Source organism: Dermacentor silvarum, chromosome 2 (assembly GCF_013339745.2).
Source record: "Dermacentor silvarum isolate Dsil-2018 chromosome 2, BIME_Dsil_1.4, whole genome shotgun sequence".
NCBI classification, from domain to species: Eukaryota; Metazoa; Arthropoda; class Arachnida; order Ixodida; family Ixodidae; genus Dermacentor; species Dermacentor silvarum.
Window position 1 is genome coordinate 2023359 of NC_051155.1, and position 19421 is coordinate 2042779.

Below are 19421 nucleotides of genomic sequence, written 5' to 3' on the forward strand. Positions count from 1 at the left end.
CGCGCGCGTCGTGCGTCCGAAGCACTCGGACGATCGTTGGCGTCGGTACAGTAGCGTCGGCGCCTTCGCATCGGCGGCCATCATCAGGCGTAGCAGCCAGAGGCTTCGCGGACTCTGATTGGTGGACGCCGGCGACGGTTTGCAGGCTCTGATTGGTGGACGCCGGCGTCGCGTCGGCTCGCGCCGCTGGTTTTCTAGCATCGGCAGCTGGCAAAATCTCCGCGCGCCGGCACGCGCCACCCCGTTCGCGACTGACGCTTTTGACGCATTTGACGCATTTGCGCGTGCCGGCGCGTGGTGAAGCGTGCCTGTGGTTGGGCCTTTAGAAACCGCGCCTAGCCAGTCAAGCGCCAGCGCTCATTTTCTTTTCAGTCTCTCCCTTTACAGCCAGCCACAGCCGACATCGACATGACGTCACTCCACTAACCCTTTAAAGCTAACCCGCCGAGGATGACGAGGCCGCCTTTGACAAAGATAGGTCCTCCTATCGAAACGTTGGCCAGCCTTTCTGAGGCACCTTATCCCTGTTTATAATCCTTATTCCTCGTGTTTTTGAACTTGATACTTCATGTGTCCACCTCTTTCTATTGCGTTCAATTTTACCCTTTGTTTAAACAACTCCCATTTTTCTGCGGCACTGCGTAGTGTGTCACTAAAAAACTGCTCGATTTATTTGTTTTATCTAAGAACACTTCATCGCTGATTAGCTTAGTGTTCAATTTCCACCTTTCCTATTCAAGTTTTCTTTTTTGCTTTCGGCCTATCTCAAACCTCACTATACAATGATCACTAAAAGAGACAGCATCAACATCGTATTCTGACACAGACGCGCAATCTCTGAACACACGTACGCACGATCTAGTCGTGCATGACTGGTGCCTTGAAAGTGTGTGAAGTGTTGGCGACTTCCACCCCTTGCGAACTGTGCCACATCACTTAAAGAAAATTTGCTCACGCATTCTTTAAGAAAAGCAGCACTTTCATCATTTGTACTAGCAGTGGTTGAACGGTCTTCTTCATCAAGGACACAGTTAAAGTCACCCAACACAATCACACACCATTCACAATCAAAATACGTACTCAGTTCGCGAAAGAACAAACATCTTTCATGCGGCTTTGTAGGTGCGTAGACACAAATAAATATAAATTTTGCCTCCCAGTAAGTAAGGTCACATAAAAAAATGTCACAGTTTCGCCCTAAGGGCGAAGCAATGAATGCGATAGCAACACAGCAATGTCATACGAAGTAAGGTGAGCGCCTTTGGTAGCAATATGAATTGTAGTAAACCTGAGCTGATTAAGTAAGCAGGTGTGCTGCGGCGTAAGTAGACCGACATGAAGAGAGACTCGATGACCACGAGAAGGCGCGTGTGAAACGGTGGTGTTGATGAGAAGCGCTTCCCGTGGGCAGCGCGTGCGAAGGGACACACCTGTAGCGCTGCACTGCCGATCCGGGCAGCATTGCATGTGTAGCGTGCGTTGGAAAATGTGGCCCGACTATTACTAACTGAATGAACAAGCGTGGTGTCAGCGCGCACAAACAAACATGAATAGATCACACTGATTGACTGCAGACAACGACCGACAAAACTCTGGCAGCAAGCGGATACGCCACAGCGGCGAAGGTACGTGCGGTCTATCGCTTCAACGGAAACTGAGCGGCGAATGCACGGCGCATAAAGGTCAGAGCCGTGTGGAGATAAGAGACGGTGCGAGCGAGCGACGAGCGCGGTTCTTGGCAGAGTAGAAGTGCGCCCCCCCCCCCGCTCCCTCCGGCGCTGGCTTCCCGCTTCCTTGCTTGCGCGTGGGAGATTGAGTGCGTTCGCTCTCCGTGATAGCGCGCGTCCCCGCACGCTTCCGCTCGAGCATACGGCACGCGGCGAAGATTTTATCTATAGGGAACCTCACGGCGACGACGACGGCGACGACGACGGCAGAAATCCGGTTGAAGTGTCCATATAATTGCTATCGCAATAAAAGTTGTCGCAGTTTCACCTGAAAGGCGAGGCATCAATTGCGATAGCAAATTGGTAGAGAGCTATACGGAGTAATGATATTAGCTTTATCAGCTGTATAAACTTTGACATGCAGCAGCATCGGCAACACGCAGAACTGTTGTCGACGCCGTCGGCGTTTTGCCCGCGTTCGCTCAAAATGCGTGCGGCGTTGGTGAGTGTTGCCGGAGCCTCTGATATAAATAAGCACTTGGTGCCGCAGCTAAACGTCGCCTCCCTTCCCTCCCCCTCCCCCCCTCCCCCACGGCCTCTTGCGCATCGGAAGAAGGCGCGTTTGCTCTACATATATGGTGATTGTAAAGGAGGAAAGAGATGCCTACTTCTGCAGCCCTTAAGGGAGCACGGCGCAGAAAGCGCGTTTGTTCGCCGTGCGTTCACTCCCTGTGAAAGCGCGCGCCCCTCGCGCCCTTTCACTCGCACATACAGCGTTCGGCGTATTGGCGCTGAGTCGTGCTCCCTCAAGGGCTGCAGAAGATAGCGCCAACCTTTCCCTTTCCCTCAAGAACCACTTATCATCATCATCGGCGACGATTTAATCTCCATTGACGTCATACGGAACCTCACGGCGACGGTGACGGCAGAAATCTGCTTTTGAGAGTCCATATAATTGCTATCGCAATAAAACAAAACGTCCTTGCAAGCAGCTTGTAACCGTTTCCACAACAATGCCAATAGAATGTTTAACAAACAAGATACATCCAGCTGATGTTCCCACCGCATGGCTCACGCATACATAAAAACGTAAAAACGTAAACGTAAACGTAAAAAAGATTGTGCTACCAATCTGTCGGTCGCCGCCTCTCTGCTAACCTTAGTCTCCTGGACCGCAAGCAGGTCTAGGTCTCTCTCTTGCATCATGCGTTTGACCTGATATTGATTGCGACTAGACCCCAGACCCTGTACATTGAGCGTACCGACGCGTAATGGTGCAGGTACACTAATCCTACTGATTGTAAGCGCGAACCAACAGTACAACGCTTACCGTGGCTCTACCCTGCAGTGGGAATACCGGGGATTTACTTGTCTCGTCTCTGACCCCGCACCGGCGACCGGACTTCGGGGGCATATTTTTATTGCGATAGCAATTATATGGACACTCAAAAGCAGATTTCTGCCGTCGGCGTCGCCGTCGCCGTCGCCGTGAGGTTCCGTATGACGTCAATGGAAATGAAATCGTCGCCGCGCGCCAAACGCTGTATGTGCGAGTGAAAGGGAGCGAGGGACGCGCGCTTTCATGGGGAGTGAACGCACGGCGGAGAACAAACGCGCGTTCTGCGCTGTGCTCCATTAAGGGCTGCAGAAGTAGGCGTCTCTTTCCTCCTCTGAATGTAGAGCAAACGTGCCTTCTTCCGACGCGCGACAGGCCGTCGGGGAGGGGGGGGAGGGAAGGGAGGCGACGTTTAGCTGCGGCACCAAGTGCTTATTTATATCAGAGGCTCCGGCAACAGTCACCAACGCCGCACGCATTTTGAGTGAACGCGGGCAAAACGCCGACGGCGTCGACAACAGTTCTGCGTGTTGCCGGTGCTGCTGCATGTCCAAGTTTATACAGCTGATAAAGCTGCTATCATTACTCCGTATAGCTGTCTTCAAATTTGCTGTCGCAATTGATGCTTCGCCTTTCAGGTGAAACTGCGACAACTTTTTTTTAACCTTGGCGCCAGCAACGCGTTGCCACTGATATGATGATAAGTGGTTCTTGAGGGAAAGGGAAAGGTTGGCGCTATCTTCTGCAGCCCTTGAGGGAGCACGGCTCAGCGCCAACGGGGAGGGGTAAGTGGGAGCGAAAGAAGGGATAGAGTGGAGTCGCCATGGCTGGGCGAAGCAAAACCGGCAGGCATAGGCGGCACGTATCAGGCCGAGATGGAAGGCCTTGGTGTGCCGCAGAGTCTGCAGGGGTGTTGTGCCAGGCCGGTCAGGCCCGGGGTGGGGTGGGAGGCCGTGAGGCCTTCCCGCTTGTAGAAATGTCCTTAGAGGCGTGAGGAGAGCCCTGACGAGTCAAGGAACTCCACGACGCCTCGAAGTGCAGAAAGGTGGTGTCGGCCGGGGAAGAGGAGATCTTCCTCCTTGCCAGAGGGGAGGCCCAGGCGGCGAAACTCCTGCAGGAGTGGGCCCCGCTGCTGGAGGTACGCCGGGCAGGCCAGCAGGAGATGTTCGATCGTCTCCGGCTCCCCGCAGGAGCTGCAGGCCGGGGACGTCGCTCGTCCCAGTCGGTAGCTGCGTGCTGCCGTCCAGCTGCAGCCGATGCGGAGCCGGAGAAGGAGCGAGGTCTCCCTGCGAGCCAGGCCTCGCTGGGGGAGTGGTCGTGGGGGGCATCCCAGTGCCACCCGTTTGTCTGGGTGGTGGGTCGCCAGGTGTCGCCGCAGCCTCAGTCCAGTGAAGTCGCCCTCCGTCACGGCCCGACTGAGGGGCACAGTGGTGTGGTGGGCGTCCTTCGCCAGGGTGTCGGCTGCCTCGTTGCCCGGGATCCCTACGTGGGCGGGGATCCAGTGCAGGGACACCGGGTGGCCTGCGTCCTGCAGCGCTGTCAGCCGGGTAGACAGCAGTGCGACTCCAAGGCTGGCGCTTTCTGGCCTCTGCAGGCCGAGGAGGGCTGCCTTGGAGTCGCAGAGGATGGCCGCTGGTACCCCAGGAAGCTCCTCGGAGAGTAGGTCGACGGCCAGGTGGAGGCCTGCCACCTCCGCTGCAGTCGAGCTGGCGTGTCTGGGCAGTCGACACTGCCTGCTCTTCTGCAGGGCTGGTGCCGTGCAGGCCGCCGTGGCAGAGCCGGTGTCCGGTACCACCGAACCGTCGACGTACACCAGGAGGTGGTCTCCGAGGGTCTCGTCCAGGAGGCAGGCGGCCGTCTGCTGCAGGGCGCAAGCGGGCGAGCGCCTCTTCGAAATCCCGGGCAGCTCCGTGGCGATGGGGACAGGAGGCCTCTGCGGTGGGGGCAGCTGTACCGCATTCGGCGGTGGGTTGCCAACCACCTCCTCGTAGAGGCGGCACAGCTGACCCATCCTTGAGGAAGGCCGGGACTGGAGGCGACGCAGCAGGCCTCTGCCATCAGGAGCATGGTGGAGGCGGTCGACGTGCCTCAGCACCTGCTGCAGGAAGAGGAGCGACAGGGGCCATGCTCCAGCCTCCACAAGGGTAGCGGCAATCTGGGAGCTCCGGGGGACGCCCAGGCAGAGTCGGATGGCCGCCCGGTGCTGCAGCTCCAACTTTTCGAGGCGGCGTGGCGGCAGCGCCACCAGCGGGAGGGCGTACCGCAGGCGTGATGTGGCCGCCGCCTCGTAGAGCCGCAGGGCCCACTTCACCGAGCAGCCCTCTCCATGAGCAAGGAGCTGCGACACGGCCTTGCGGACTCTGATGGTCTGTGTCTGCATGGCCCCGACTGCCGGTCGCCAGGTTAGCCGGTGGTCGATGCGCAGCCCAAGGTACGACACAGTCGTACTCCATGGGATGCGCACGCCTTCCAGCTGCAGCCGGGGAGCTGAGCGCCGTGCCGTTGCTCTCGGGTGGACGAGGAGGGCCACCGTCTTCCCCGTCGAAACCGAGAGTCCGATGCTTCCCAGGTAGGCGGCCGTGGTGTCCAGGGCTCTCTGGAGGGCCAGGCACACGTGGCGGCTTGACTGCGGCGGTCCCCGCACCCACAGGGCGATGTCATCCGCGTAGATGGAGCACTCCACCTTGTAGTGAGGGTCGGTCGGCAGTGCAGCAGGCAACCGGGCCAGGGCGAGGTTGAAGAGAAACGGGCTCACCACTGACCCTTGTGGTACGCCTGCTGCGACCGGACGGGGAGTGCTCCTTGCATGGCCCACGCGGACCCTGAGGGTGCGGTCGTTCAGGAACGATGACAGGAACCGCCGCAGGTTGCCGTCAATGCCCAGGAGGTCCAGAGCCTGCTGGACGACCGCATGTGGGAGGCCATCGAACGCCCCCTTGACGTCGATGAGGAGGAGCATGGCGAGGTCTCCGCTGGCCCTGGCGTCCTCCAAGGTGGAGACGACGTCTGCGATGGAGTCCGCAGTGCACCTTCGGCGCCGGAAGCCTGTCTGCTGGTCCGCGAGGAACCCGCAGGCGCGGGCCACCCATTCGAGCCGTGCCAGAGCAATGGCCTCCATCACCTTGCAGGCAGCGGAGGTGAGAGAGACCGGTCGGTATGAGGACAGCTCGTTAGCCGGCTTATTGCTCTTCAGAATGGGGGCCACGATGGCTGTGCGCCAGGCCTCCGGCACCTGTCCTGACCACCAGATGTTGTTGTAGCAGTCGAGCAGGCGTCGTTGTTCACTGGTGGCCAGGTTGCGGAGCATCTGGAGTGTCACTCCGTCTGCTCCCGGTGCACTGCGACGCTTGCCCCTCCTCAGGGCCGTCTGCAGCTCGTGGAGAGTCAGTGGGTCCTGGCAGATGGCCGCGATCTGGCTGGTCGCCCACTCCGGATGCAGCTCCAGCAGGCAGGTAGGCGGGTTGGCAGGGGGAAGTCCGACCGGCAGGATGGCCGCAGCGAGGGCAGCCGGGGGGGCGAAGTGGTCCGCTAGCAACTCCGCCAGGGCCGCCTCGCTGATGCCCAGCGAGATAGCCACCGCGAGGACGGGGTGGCGGTTGACTTTCCTGCCGGTCAGGGACTTTAGGAGGCGCCAGGCCAGGGGGCCCCTGGAGCGGTTCTCGATGGTGGCGCAGAGGCTCCCCCAGCTCTGGCTCCTTCTGCGCCTGGCCTGTCGTCTGCAGCGGGCATCCGCTCTCCTGTATTCGGTCCAGTGTTCTGCATTGCCCGTCCGGATTGCTCGGCGCTCCACGCGTCGCCTGGACGCACGGAGGTTGAGCAGGAGCAGATCCGGGGCAGGAGTATCGGGCAGAGCAGAGCACTGGACTGTGGCTGCCTGGGCGCACTCCATGATGGCACTCAGGAGGTCACAGCCATCTTCCAACTCACTGCAGCGCTTCCTGAACAGGGACCAGTCTGTGACGTGGTATGTTCGTGACCTCGGCCTTCTCCCACACCCGGGGGTGATCAAGATGGGGAAGTGATCAGATCCCCAAGTGTCGGGAGTTGTAGCCCAGTCATAGGAGCGCTGCTCGGTGGTAAGGGAGAGGTCGATGGCTGTGCTCACCCCACGGCGGACGTACGTGGGTCCTCCTTTGTTGAGTACCACCAGGCCTGCTCGGCTGATGGCGTCGCAGAGGTCCCTGCCTCGGCGGGTGCACCTGCGGCTGCCCCAGTCGGTGTGGTGGGCGTTGAAGTCACCGCACAGGACTGCATGTCCGCCGAGGCGTGCTGCAAGCCGCACCAGGCTGGAGGGGTCCCACTGTTGTCCAGGACGAACGTAGACGCTCGCCACGGTCGTGTCCTGTCTGTCAAGGCGTACCGTGACAGCACAGCACTCCATGGCGCCGCCTACGACGTCCGAGACTGGGGTCACCGAGTGGGCCAGGCTGCTGCGGACGTAGATGGCAGTCCTCGGCTTCCCCTTCTTGTGGGCACCCTCCAGGCAGGGAGCGTCCGTGCAGCTCTGCGTCGAGCAGGTGGTGGCGCCAGAGTAGCCCGTGTATCCCGGCAGCCGCAGGTCCTCGGCCACAGTGTACACCTCCTGCAGTGCGAGGACGTCGAAATCACACCGCAGGAGGTGCGCGCACAGCTCTGCATGCCGCCGCCGCAGTGAGTTGGTGTTCCATTGGAGAACACTCGGGCGGCGACGGCATTTCCCAGCTGTGGCTGGTGAGGGATCAGCCATGCTGGTTGACTGTGGTCGGGACTGCCACTGCCTGCAGGCAGATGGCTCGGAGGGGGCTCTCGGCAGGCAGCATCTCCCCGATGGCCTTCAGGGCGAGCTGCAGGCTGGCGCCTTCGCATCGGCGGCCATCATCAGGCGTAGCAGCCAGAGGCTTCGCGGACTCTGATTGGTGGACGCCGGCGACGGTTTGCAGGCTCTGATTGGTGGACGCCGGCGTCGCGTCGGCTCGCGCCGCTGGTTTTCTAGCATCGGCAGCTGGCAAAATCTCCGCGCGCCGGCACGCGCCACCCCGTTCGCGACTGACGATTTTGACGCATTTGACGCATTTGCGCGTGCCGGCGCGTGGTGAAGCGTGCCTGTGGTTGGGCCTTTAGAAACCGCGCCTAGCCAGTCAAGCGCCAGCGCTCATTTTCTTTTCAGTCTCTCCCTTTACAGCCAGCCACAGCCGACATCGACATGACGTCACTCCACTAACCCTTTAAAGCTAACCCGCCGAGGATGACGAGGCCGCCTTTGACAAAGATAGGTCCTCCTATCGAAACGTTGGCCAGCCTTTCTGAGGCACCTTATCCCTGTTTATAATCCTTATTCCTCGTGTTTTTGAACTTGATACTTCATGTGTCCACCTCTTTCTATTGCGTTCAATTTTACCCTTTGTTTAAACAACTCCCATTTTTCTGCGGCACTGCGTAGTGTGTCACTAAAAAACTGCTCGATTTATTTGTTTTATCTAAGAACACTTCATCGCTGATTAGCTTAGTGTTCAATTTCCACCTTTCCTATTCAAGTTTTCTTTTTTGCTTTCGGCCTATCTCAAACCTCACTATACAATGATCACTAAAAAAGACAGCATCAACATCGTATTCTGACACAGACGCGCAATCTCTGAACACACGTACGCACGATCTAGTCGTGCATGACTGGTGCCTTGAAAGTGTGTGAAGTTTTGGCGACTTCCACCCCTTGCGAACTGTGCCACATCACTTAAAGAAAATTTGCTCACGCATTCTTTAAGAAAAGCAGCACTTTCATCATTTGTACTAGCAGTGGTTGAACGGTCTTCTTCATCAAGGACACAGTTAAAGTCACCCAACACAATCACACACCATTCACAATCAAAATACGTACTCAGTTCGCGAAAGAACAAACATCTTTCATGCGGCTTTGTAGGTGCGTAGACACAAATAAATATAAATTTTGCCTCCCAGTAAGTAAGGTCACATAAAAAAATGTCACAGTTTCGCCCTAAGGGCGAAGCAATGAATGCGATAGCAACACAGCAATGTCATACGAAGTAAGGTGAGCGGCTTTGGTAGCAATATGAATTGTAGTACACATGAGCTGATTAAGTAAGCAGGTGTGCTGCGGCGTAAGTAGACCGACATGAAGAGAGACTCGATGACCACGAGAAGGCGCGTGTGAAACGGTGGTGTTGATGAGAAGCGCTTCCCGTGGGCAGCGCGTGCGAAGGGACACACCTGTAGCGCTGCACTGCCGATCCGGGCAGCATTGCATGTGTAGCGTGCGTTGGAAAATGTGGCCCGACTATTACTAACTGAATGAATAAGCGTGGTGTCAGCGCGCACAAACAAACATGAATAGATCACACTGATTGACTGCAGACAACGACCGACAAAACTCTGGCAGCAAGCGGATACGCCACAGCGGCGAAGGTACGTGCGGTCTATCGCTTCAACGGAAACTGAGCGGCGAATGCACGGCGCATAAAGGTCAGAGCCGTGTGGAGATAAGAGACGGTGCGAGCGCGCGACGAGCGCGGTTCTTGGCAGAGTAGAAGTGCGCCCCCCCCCCCGCTCCCTCCGGCGCTGGCTTCCCGCTTCCTTGCTTGCGCGTGGGAGATTGAGTGCGTTCGCTCTCCGTGATAGCGCGCGTCCCCGCACGCTTCCGCTCGAGCATACGGCACGCGGCGAAGATTTTATCTATAGGGAACCTCACGGCGACGACGACGGCGACGACGACGGCAGAAATCCGGTTGAAGTGTCCATATAATTGCTATCGCAATAAAAGTTGTCGCAGTTTCACCTGAAAGGCGAGGCATCAATTGCGATAGCAAATTGGTAGAGAGCTATACGGAGTAATGATATTAGCTTTATCAGCTGTATAAACTTTGACATGCAGCAGCATCGGCAACACGCAGAACTGTTGTCGACGCCGTCGGCGTTTTGCCCGCGTTCGCTCAAAATGCGTGCGGCGTTGGTGAGTGTTGCCGGAGCCTCTGATATAAATAAGCACTTGGTGCCGCAGCTAAACGTCGCCTCCCTTCCCTCCCCCCCCCCCCCCTCCCCCACGGCCTCTTGCGCATCGGAAGAAGGCGCGTTTGCTCTACATATATGGTGATTGTAAAGGAGGAAAGAGACGCCTACTTCTGCAGCCCTTAAGGGAGCACGGCGCAGAAAGCGCGTTTGTTCTCCGCCGTGCGTTCACTCCCTGTGAAAGCGCGCGCCCCTCGCGCCCTTTCACTCGCACATACAGCGTTCGGCGTATTGGCGCTGAGCCGTGCTCCCTCAAGGGCTGCAGAAGATAGCGCCAACCTTTCCCTTTCCCTCAAGAACCACTTATCATCATCATCGGCGACGATTTAATCTCCATTGACGTCATACGGAACCTCACGGCGACGGTGACGGCAGAAATCTGCTTTTGAGTGTCCATATAATTGCTATCGCAATAAAACAAAACGTCCTTGCAAGCAGCTTGTAACCGTTTCCACAACAATGCCAATAGAATGTTTAACAAACAAGATACATCCAGCTGATGTTCCCACCGCATGGCTCACGCATACATAAAAACGTAAAAACGTAAACGTAAACGTAAAAAAGATTGTGCTACCAATCTGTCGGTCGCCGCCTCTCTGCTAACCTTAGTCTCCTGGACCGCAAGCAGGTCTAGGTCTCTCTCTTGCATCATGCGTTTGACCTGATATTGATTGCGACTAGACCCCAGACCCTGTACATTGAGCGTACCGACGCGTAATGGTGCAGGTACACTAATCCTACTGATTGTAAGCGCGAACCAACAGTACAACGCTTACCGTGGCTCTACCCTGCAGTGGGAATACCGGGGATTTACTTGTCTCGTCTCTGACCCCGCACCGGCGACCGGACTTCGGGGGCATATTTTTATTGCGATAGCAATTATATGGACACTCAAAAGCAGATTTCTGCCGTCGGCGTCGCCGTCGCCGTCGCCGTGAGGTTCCGTATGACGTCAATGGAAATGAAATCGTCGCCGCGCGCCAAACGCTGTATGTGCGAGTGAAAGGGAGCGAGGGACGCGCGCTTTCATGGGGAGTGAACGCACGGCGGAGAACAAACGCGCGTTCTGCGCTGTGCTCCATTAAGGGCTGCAGAAGTAGGCGTCTCTTTCCTCCTCTGAATGTAGAGCAAACGTGCCTTCTTCCGACGCGCGACAGGCCGTCGGGGAGGGGGGGGAGGGAAGGGAGGCGACGTTTAGCTGCGGCACCAAGTGCTTATTTATATCAGAGGCTCCGGCAACAGTCACCAACGCCGCACGCATTTTGAGTGAACGCGGGCAAAACGCCGACGGCGTCGACAACAGTTCTGCGTGTTGCCGGTGCTGCTGCATGTCCAAGTTTATACAGCTGATAAAGCTGCTATCATTACTCCGTATAGCTGTCTTCAAATTTGCTGTCGCAATTGATGCTTCGCCTTTCAGGTGAAACTGCGACAACTTTTTTTTACCCTTGGCGCCAGCAACGCGTTGCCACTGATATGATGATAAGTGGTTCTTGAGGGAAAGGGAAAGGTTGGCGCTATCTTCTGCAGCCCTTGAGGGAGCACGGCTCAGCGCCAACGGGGAGGGGTAAGTGGGAGCGAAAGAAGGGATAGAGTGGAGTCGCCATGGCTGGGCGAAGCAAAACCGGCAGGCATAGGCGGCACGTATCAGGCCGAGATGGAAGGCCTTGGTGTGCCGCAGAGTCTGCAGGGGTGTTGTGCCAGGCCGGTCAGGCCCGGGGTGGGGTGGGAGGCCGTGAGGCCTTCCCGCTTGTAGAAATGTCCTTAGAGGCGTGAGGAGAGCCCTGACGAGTCAAGGAACTCCACGACGCCTCGAAGTGCAGAAAGGTGGTGTCGGCCGGGGAAGAGGAGATCTTCCTCCTTGCCAGAGGGGAGGCCCAGGCGGCGAAACTCCTGCAGGAGTGGGCCCCGCTGCTGGAGGTACGCCGGGCAGGCCAGCAGGAGATGTTCGATCGTCTCCGGCTCCCCGCAGGAGCTGCAGGCCGGGGACGTCGCTCGTCCCAGTCGGTAGCTGCGTGCTGCCGTCCAGCTGCAGCCGATGCGGAGCCGGAGAAGGAGCGAGGTCTCCCTGCGAGCCAGGCCTCGCTGGGGGAGTGGTCGTGGGGGGCATCCCAGTGCCACCCGTTTGTCTGGGTGGTGGGTCGCCAGGTGTCGCCGCAGCCTCAGCCCAGTGAAGTCGCCCTCCGTCACGGCCCGACTGAGGGGCACAGTGGTGTGGTGGGCGTCCTTCGCCCGGGTGTCGGCTGCCTCGTTGCCCGGGATCCCTACGTGGGCGGGGATCCAGTGCAGGGACACCAGGTGGCCTGCGTCCTGCAGCGCTGTCAGCCGGGTAGACAGCAGTGCGACTCCAAGGCTGGCGCTTTCTGGCCTCTGCAGGCCGAGGAGGGCTGCCTTGGAGTCGCAGAGGATGGCCGCTGGTACCCCAGGAAGCTCCTCGGAGAGTAGGTCGACGGCCAGGTGGAGGCCTGCCACCTCCGCTGCAGTCGAGCTGGCGTGTCTGGGCAGTCGACACTGCCTGCTCTTCTGCAGGGCTGGTGCCGTGCAGGCCGCCGTGGCAGAGCCGGTGTCCGGTACCACCGAACCGTCGACGTACACCAGGAGGTGGTCTCCGAGGGTCTCGTCCAGGAGGCAGGCGGCCGTCTGCTGCAGGGCGCAAGCGGGCGAGCGCCTCTTCGAAATCCCGGGCAGCTCCGTGGCGATGGGGACAGGAGGCCTCTGCGGTGGGGGCAGCTGTACCGCATTCGGCGGTGGGTTGCCAACCACCTCCTCGTAGAGGCGGCACAGCTGACCCATCCTTGAGGAAGGCCGGGACTGGAGGCGACGCAGCAGGCCTCTGCCATCAGGAGCATGGTGGAGGCGGTCGACGTGCCTCAGCCCCTGCTGCAGGAAGAGGAGCGACAGGGGCCATGCTCCAGCCTCCACAAGGGTAGCGGCAATCTGGGAGCTCCGGGGGACGCCCAGGCAGAGTCGGATGGCCGCCCGGTGCTGCAGCTCCAACTTTTCGAGGCGGCGTGGCGGCAGCGCCACCAGCGGGAGGGCGTACCGCAGGCGTGATGTGGCCGCCGCCTCGTAGAGCCGCAGGGCCCACTTCACCGAGCAGCCCTCTCCATGAGCAAGGAGCTGCGACACGGCCTTGCGGACTCTGATGGTCTGTGTCTGCATGGCCCCGACTGCCGGTCGCCAGGTTAGCCGGTGGTCGATGCGCAGCCCAAGGTACGACACAGTCGTACTCCATGGGATGCGCACGCCTTCCAGCTGCAGCCGGGGAGCTGAGCGCCGTGCCGTTGCTCTCGGGTGGACGAGGAGGGCCACCGTCTTCCCCGTCGAAACCGAGAGTCCGATGCTTCCCAGGTAGGCGTCCGTGGTGTCCAGGGCTCTCTGGAGGGCCAGGCACACGTGGCGGCTTGACTGCGGCGGTCCCCGCACCCACAGGGCGATGTCATCCGCGTAGATGGAGCACTCCACCTTGTAGTGAGGGTCGGTCGGCAGTGCAGCAGGCAACCGGGCCAGGGCGAGGTTGAAGAGAAACGGGCTCACCACTGACCCTTGTGGTACGCCTGCTGCGACCGGACGGGGAGTGCTCCTTGCATGGCCCACGCGGACCCTGAGGGTGCGGTCGTTCAGGAACGATGACAGGAACCGCCGCAGGTTGCCGTCAATGCCCAGGAGGTCCAGAGCCTGCTGGACGACCGCATGTGGGAGGCCATCGAACGCCCCCTTGACGTCGATGAGGAGGAGCATGGCGAGGTCTCCGCTGGCCCTGGCGTCCTCCAAGGTGGAGACGACGTCTGCGATGGAGTCCGCAGTGCACCTTCGGCGCCGGAAGCCTGTCTGCTGGTCCGCGAGGAACCCGCAGGCGCGGGCCACCCATTCGAGCCGTGCCAGAGCAATGGCCTCCATCACCTTGCAGGCAGCGGAGGTGAGAGAGACCGGTCGGTATGAGGACAGCTCGTTAGCCGGCTTATTGCTCTTCAGAATGGGGGCCACGATGGCTGTGCGCCAGGCCTCCGGCACCTGTCCTGACCACCAGATGTTGTTGTAGCAGTCGAGCAGGCGTCGTTGTTCACTGGTGGCCAGGTTGCGGAGCATCTGGAGTGTCACTCCGTCTGCTCCCGGTGCACTGCGACGCTTGCCCCTCCTCAGGGCCGTCTGCAGCTCGTGGAGAGTCAGTGGGTCCTGGCAGATGGCCGCGATCTGGCTGGTCGCCCACTCCGGATGCAGCTCCAGCAGGCAGGTAGGCGGGTTGGCAGGGGGAAGTCCGACCGGCAGGATGGCCGCAGCGAGGGCAGCCGGGGGGGCGAAGTGGTCCGCTAGCAACTCCGCCAGGGCCGCCTCGCTGATGCCCAGCGAGATAGCCACCGCGAGGACGGGGTGGCGGTTGACTTTCCTGCCGGTCAGGGACTTTAGGAGGCGCCAGGCCAGGGGGCCCCTGGAGCGGTTCTCGATGGTGGCGCAGAGGCTCCCCCAGCTCTGGCTCCTTCTGCGCCTGGCCTGTCGTCTGCAGCGGGCATCCGCTCTCCTGTATTCGGTCCAGTGTTCTGCATTGCCCGTCCGGATTGCTCGGCGCTCCACGCGTCGCCTGGACGCACGGAGGTTGAGCAGGAGCAGATCCGGGGCAGGAGTATCGGGCAGAGCAGAGCACTGGACTGTGGCTGCCTGGGCGCACTCCATGATGGCACTCAGGAGGTCACAGCCATCTTCCAACTCACTGCAGCGCTTCCTGAACAGGGACCAGTCTGTGACGTGGTATGTTCGTGACCTCGGCCTTCTCCCACACCCGGGGGTGATCAAGATGGGGAAGTGATCAGATCCCCAAGTGTCGGGAGTTGTAGCCCAGTCATAGGAGCGCTGCTCGGTGGTAAGGGAGAGGTCGATGGCTGTGCTCACCCCACGGCGGACGTACGTGGGTCCTCCTTTGTTGAGTACCACCAGGCCTGCTCGGCTGATGGCGTCGCAGAGGTCCCTGCCTCGGCGGGTGCACCTGCGGCTGCCCCAGTCGGTGTGGTGGGCGTTGAAGTCACCGCACAGGACTGCATGTCCGCCGAGGCGTGCTGCAAGCCGCACCAGGCTGGAGGGGTCCCACTGTTGTCCAGGACGAACGTAGACGCTCGCCACGGTCGTGTCCTGTCTGTCAAGGCGTACCGTGACAGCACAGCACTCCATGGCGCCGCCTACGACGTCCGAGACTGGGGTCACCGAGTGGGCCAGGCTGCTGCGGACGTAGATGGCAGTCCTCGGCTTCCCCTTCTTGTGGGCACACTCCAGGCAGGGAGCGTCCGTGCAGCTCTGCGTCGAGCAGGTGGTGGCGCCAGAGTAGCCCGTGTATCCCGGCAGCCGCAGGTCCTCTGCCACAGTGTACACCTCCTGCAGTGCGAGGACGTCGAAATCACACCGCAGGAGGTGCGCGCACAGCTCTGCATGCCGCCGCCGCAGTGAGTTGGTGTTCCATTGGAGAACACTCGGGCGGCGACGGCATTTCCCAGCTGTGGCTGGTGAGGGATCAGCCATGCTGGTTGACTGTGGTCGGGACTGCCACTGCCTGCAGGCAGATGGCTCGGAGGGGGCTCTCGGCAGGCAGCATCTCCCCGATGGCCTTCAGGGCGAGCTGCAGGCTGGCAATGATCTGGTCCCGAGGGTCCGGGCCAGGCATTGCCAGTGATGCTGGGGCTGTGGTGGGCTCGCTCCCAGGGGTGGCAGGCGGCTGGCGTCGCTGCTTCCGTGGGGCCGGTGTGGGGGGCCGTCCGGGGGGGGGGGGTGGCTGCCTTCTGCTGGGGCGCCTGTGGGAGGCCGGCCAGTGCCTGTGCATAAGACAGGCCCTGCACAGGCGTTGAGGTGGCCTTGGCCTGCAGGTTCTCCTCCCGGACACCAGCGCGGACTGCCCGGCGGGAGAGGGGAGCAGGGGCAGTTGCCAAGATGGTGGCCACCCTGCGTTCCTCTTGCCACCTGGGGCAGGCAGGAGTATTTGCGGGGTGGTGGCCACCGCAGTTGCGGCAGTGGGCCGCGTTGGGGCAGCTGTCACCCTGCTCGTGAGACCTCCCACAATGACGGCAGCTGGATGGCGAGTCGCAGGAGGCAGCCACGTGCCCAAAGCGGCCACACTGCTGGCACTGCAGTGGACGCGGTCTGGACGGCCGCACCCTGAACCGGAGCTTGTAGATTCTCACATGCTCAGGGGGGACCGGCCCCGCGAACCGGATGGTGATGGTATCGGCCTCCCTGGTAGCAGCCAGCACTGGGACTCCCGACTCAATGGCCCCCAGCAGGTCCGCGTCTGCGGGGATGCCGTCGGCGCCGTGGACAAAACCAGTGCTCCTGCCTCGCTCGGCAGGCTGCCGGGCAGTCACCGGTATTCCCCGGAGCTCCGTGGTGGCCAGCAGCTCCTCCAAGCACCTCTGGGTGGTGGCGTCGACGGCCACGATGTTGCGCCTGTGATTGACTCTCACAGCGGCAACACCTGGCCGCGCTGAGAGCACCGCCGCAAGAGAGAGGCGTGGTGCTCCTCTGAAGGTGCCACCCACCACAGATGGGCGGAAGAGGGCCGTGCCAATGACGGCGGGGTCCACCGGGATGGCAGCACTCACTGGTGCCCTTGCGCGGCGGCGATCGGCCTTGGACAGCACCAGCTGGAAGCCCTCAGCTGGTGGTGCATGGGTGGATGAGGCCTCCTGTGCAGCAGCCTTGGCTGTGGGTGTGCCGGAGCCTGCCAGAGTGGGCCTCGGGGCCGGAGGGGCAGCAGGGGGGGAAGCCTGTTTGGGTGCAGAGCTTTTCCCCGCCTTCTTCTGCTTCTTCTTCTTGTTTTTCCCCTCCTGCCTCGGTAGAGTGGGGTGGGGGGGATCCTTTAGGAACCTCGCCGCTGGGTGGGCGAGGCCGTGCTGCGTCGGACCGGCTGGGGCTGTGTCTGTTCGGGGATCGTGCGCGAGCCCCAACGGCACAGACTCGGGCGCGTCACGAGCGTCCGCCGTAGCAGACGACGCAGCAGGGCTCGCGCCAGCCTCGCCGGCAGCCGGAGGAGCTACCGTGTTGATGCCCGCGCCCTCCCTCGGGGAGAGCGCGAAGGAGGCAGCGGACGACTCGCCGGGCGTCCGAGGGGCGGCGCTGATGCTCGAGGGGAGCAGGAGAGCCGGCGCAGGCGGCGGATCGGCGGGGGCGCCATCTCTTGCCGCGGGCGGTGACGAGGAGGCGGCTGAGTCCCCCGGGCGCCGGGAGATGGCGTCGCCGTCGTCCCTGCTCTCCGGGCAAGGTGGGGCGGTCGGCGGCGGCAGCTTGCGGCGACCGGTTTGCTCCTCCTCCTCGCTCTCTGCTTCGCGCGTGCGTTTGCGCGAGGAGGAGGAGTCCATGGCCTCCTCGTCGTCCGAAGGGGGCAGCGGGGCGGCGCTGGCCAAGTCTGCAATGGCGGCGACTTGCTCCGCGGGGAGAAGGATCGCCTGGGGGGAAGGCGCCGCCGGCGCCACGTGTGTCTCGGTGACGGCGGCCGCGGCGGCAGCTGCTTGGGTGGTGGTGGCCTGTTTCTTTATCCACGCGTCCACGATCTCGGCGGCGCGCACCTCTAGTTCGCCTCGCTCACGCGACGCTTGTAGCGCTTGTAGCGTCACGGGCACAAGGGTCGCGAGAGACGTGCTCGCACTTCGACGATGGCCCGCGCGCGGCGGGCGCTCTCCTGGCCTGCGGAAGCCCTCCATGCCGCTCGGCTCTGCAGTCAACACGCGAACCGCGCGGCACAGGGGGCAAACACACTACACGCACGTCGCGCGCACAGCACCGACCACGCGATGCGCGCACGAGGCGGCACAGCCGGGGACGCGGCACAGATGTCGGGTTGGGCACGCCACTCGCGGAGCACAACACTGAAGCAAATCCACTCGTCGCACGATGCAATCCCGCAGGGAACACACGAGGTTGCGCGTTGGGACGCGCAAATCGTGCGCGGCTGCAGGTGACGTCGCCGACGATGGTGAGCCACGCGGCTCGTGCAGCACACGCCGGGGCGAAGTGCAGGCACGACCGCACGGGAGAAGAGCTAGGCGCGACTGGCGAGGCGAGGTCGTCGGAGCGAGACGCAACACAACCTCTCTCTTCGACAGTCAGGGCGAACTCCCGTTGCCACTGACGCTCCAGGCGTTTAACCTTGCGTTCGGTCCTCTCCTCCGTCAACTTCGGAATGCCCGTTCTGAGACGCTTCCCGCGCGCCGCGGTCGCCCCCGTAGCGTCTGCTTTCTCTTCTTCGGTAGTGGTCTCGGTACAATCGCTCAGGTCTTCCTCTTCACTTGCTTGACTTAAGAGCGGTGCCTCCTGCGTGCAGACTGTTTCCGCACGCTCTTCAGTTGCCTTCGTCAAGTCCTGGCTGTCAGGCATTGTCCCTCCAGCTATCTTGGCGTCCGTATCCTGGACCTCGCCTACGTGTTCCTTGATGTTGCTGTTGGGGGCAGACTTTTCAGCTTCCTCCGCGTCCATTATGTTCTCTTGTACGTCGTCTGTTGGGATAATCGTTTGAGTTACTCTACCGTAACTTCTTGCACAATCTTGGCTTTCATGTCCAAACACCCGACACACTCCAAAGCGTGGCGTCTGGCAGTCCCGTCGTATGTGTCCTTGCCTGCGGCATCTCAAACAAAGCGGTGACCGACCCGGGGCCACAAGAAGGACGCTGCAACTTCCAAACTTGAAAAGGTGCGGCAGGTCGTCAAGTACAACACCTTCCTTAAGTCTCATTCGCACCACCCTCGTCGTGGACGTCTCATGTTCAAAGCCAGCGACGGACCAGTTGTCGTTAGAAATCTCAAGGACGTCACCAAAGTTGCTCAACACTTGCCGAAAGCTCTCGTTTTGGACAGCAAAGTCGACCCAGTGGACTTTCACGGTGACGTCTTGCTGGATGTGGTCAATGACAGCGCATAAGCCGCCTTTGACCTGAAGTCCACCCGTTTTCCCCAGAGCATCCTTGTCAGCCTTTCTGTGCAGCTTGACCAGCCAGATGTGGTTCATCTGGAAGGCTCCTATACCCGTGATGTTCTTGATGATGCCCGCTTCTTCCAGTAGCTCTCGAAAATCTTCCAGACGATATGGTCTTTTTGCCAGGTCACCGTGCAAAAACACACACTGCTGCATGCTCTCTCCCGAAGGCAATGTCAGGAGCAAAATCCTGTAATCCGAGGGTGCAGAATAAAACCTGTCACCGCGGCCAGCAGCGGCCGCCGAAGAACCTCGCACGGAGCGAGCCATCACACGTCCGTCCTTCCCAAAAGTTGAACGCGGAATCACTGAGCCACGCAAGCGCTTGCTGTCACGCAGAAGAAAAATTCCCTTTATAGACCTTTTCAGAAACCGACGTTTGAGCAGCGCCATTGGCCAACACAAGCGACGTCTAGTGTCGCCGCCATTTTGGACTGTGCGCCTTGCGAGTGCAGGCCGGCCGCACTTCG

General features: G+C 60.6%; 1 protein-coding gene across 1 annotated transcript in view; it reads right to left on the reverse strand.

Moving 5' to 3' along the window:
- Positions 1-19221, reverse strand: part of LOC125943695 (uncharacterized) — a 49906-nt gene extending 30685 nt beyond the window's left edge. The window contains exons 1-2 of the mRNA XM_049663160.1: positions 18627-19221; positions 18111-18473 (exon numbers count right to left, since the gene is read on the reverse strand). Of these exons, the coding sequence (XP_049519117.1) occupies positions 18111-18473; positions 18627-19221 (958 nt within the window). The remainder of the gene's footprint in view (positions 1-18110; positions 18474-18626) is intronic.
- Between the last annotated feature and the right edge of the window lie 200 nt (positions 19222-19421).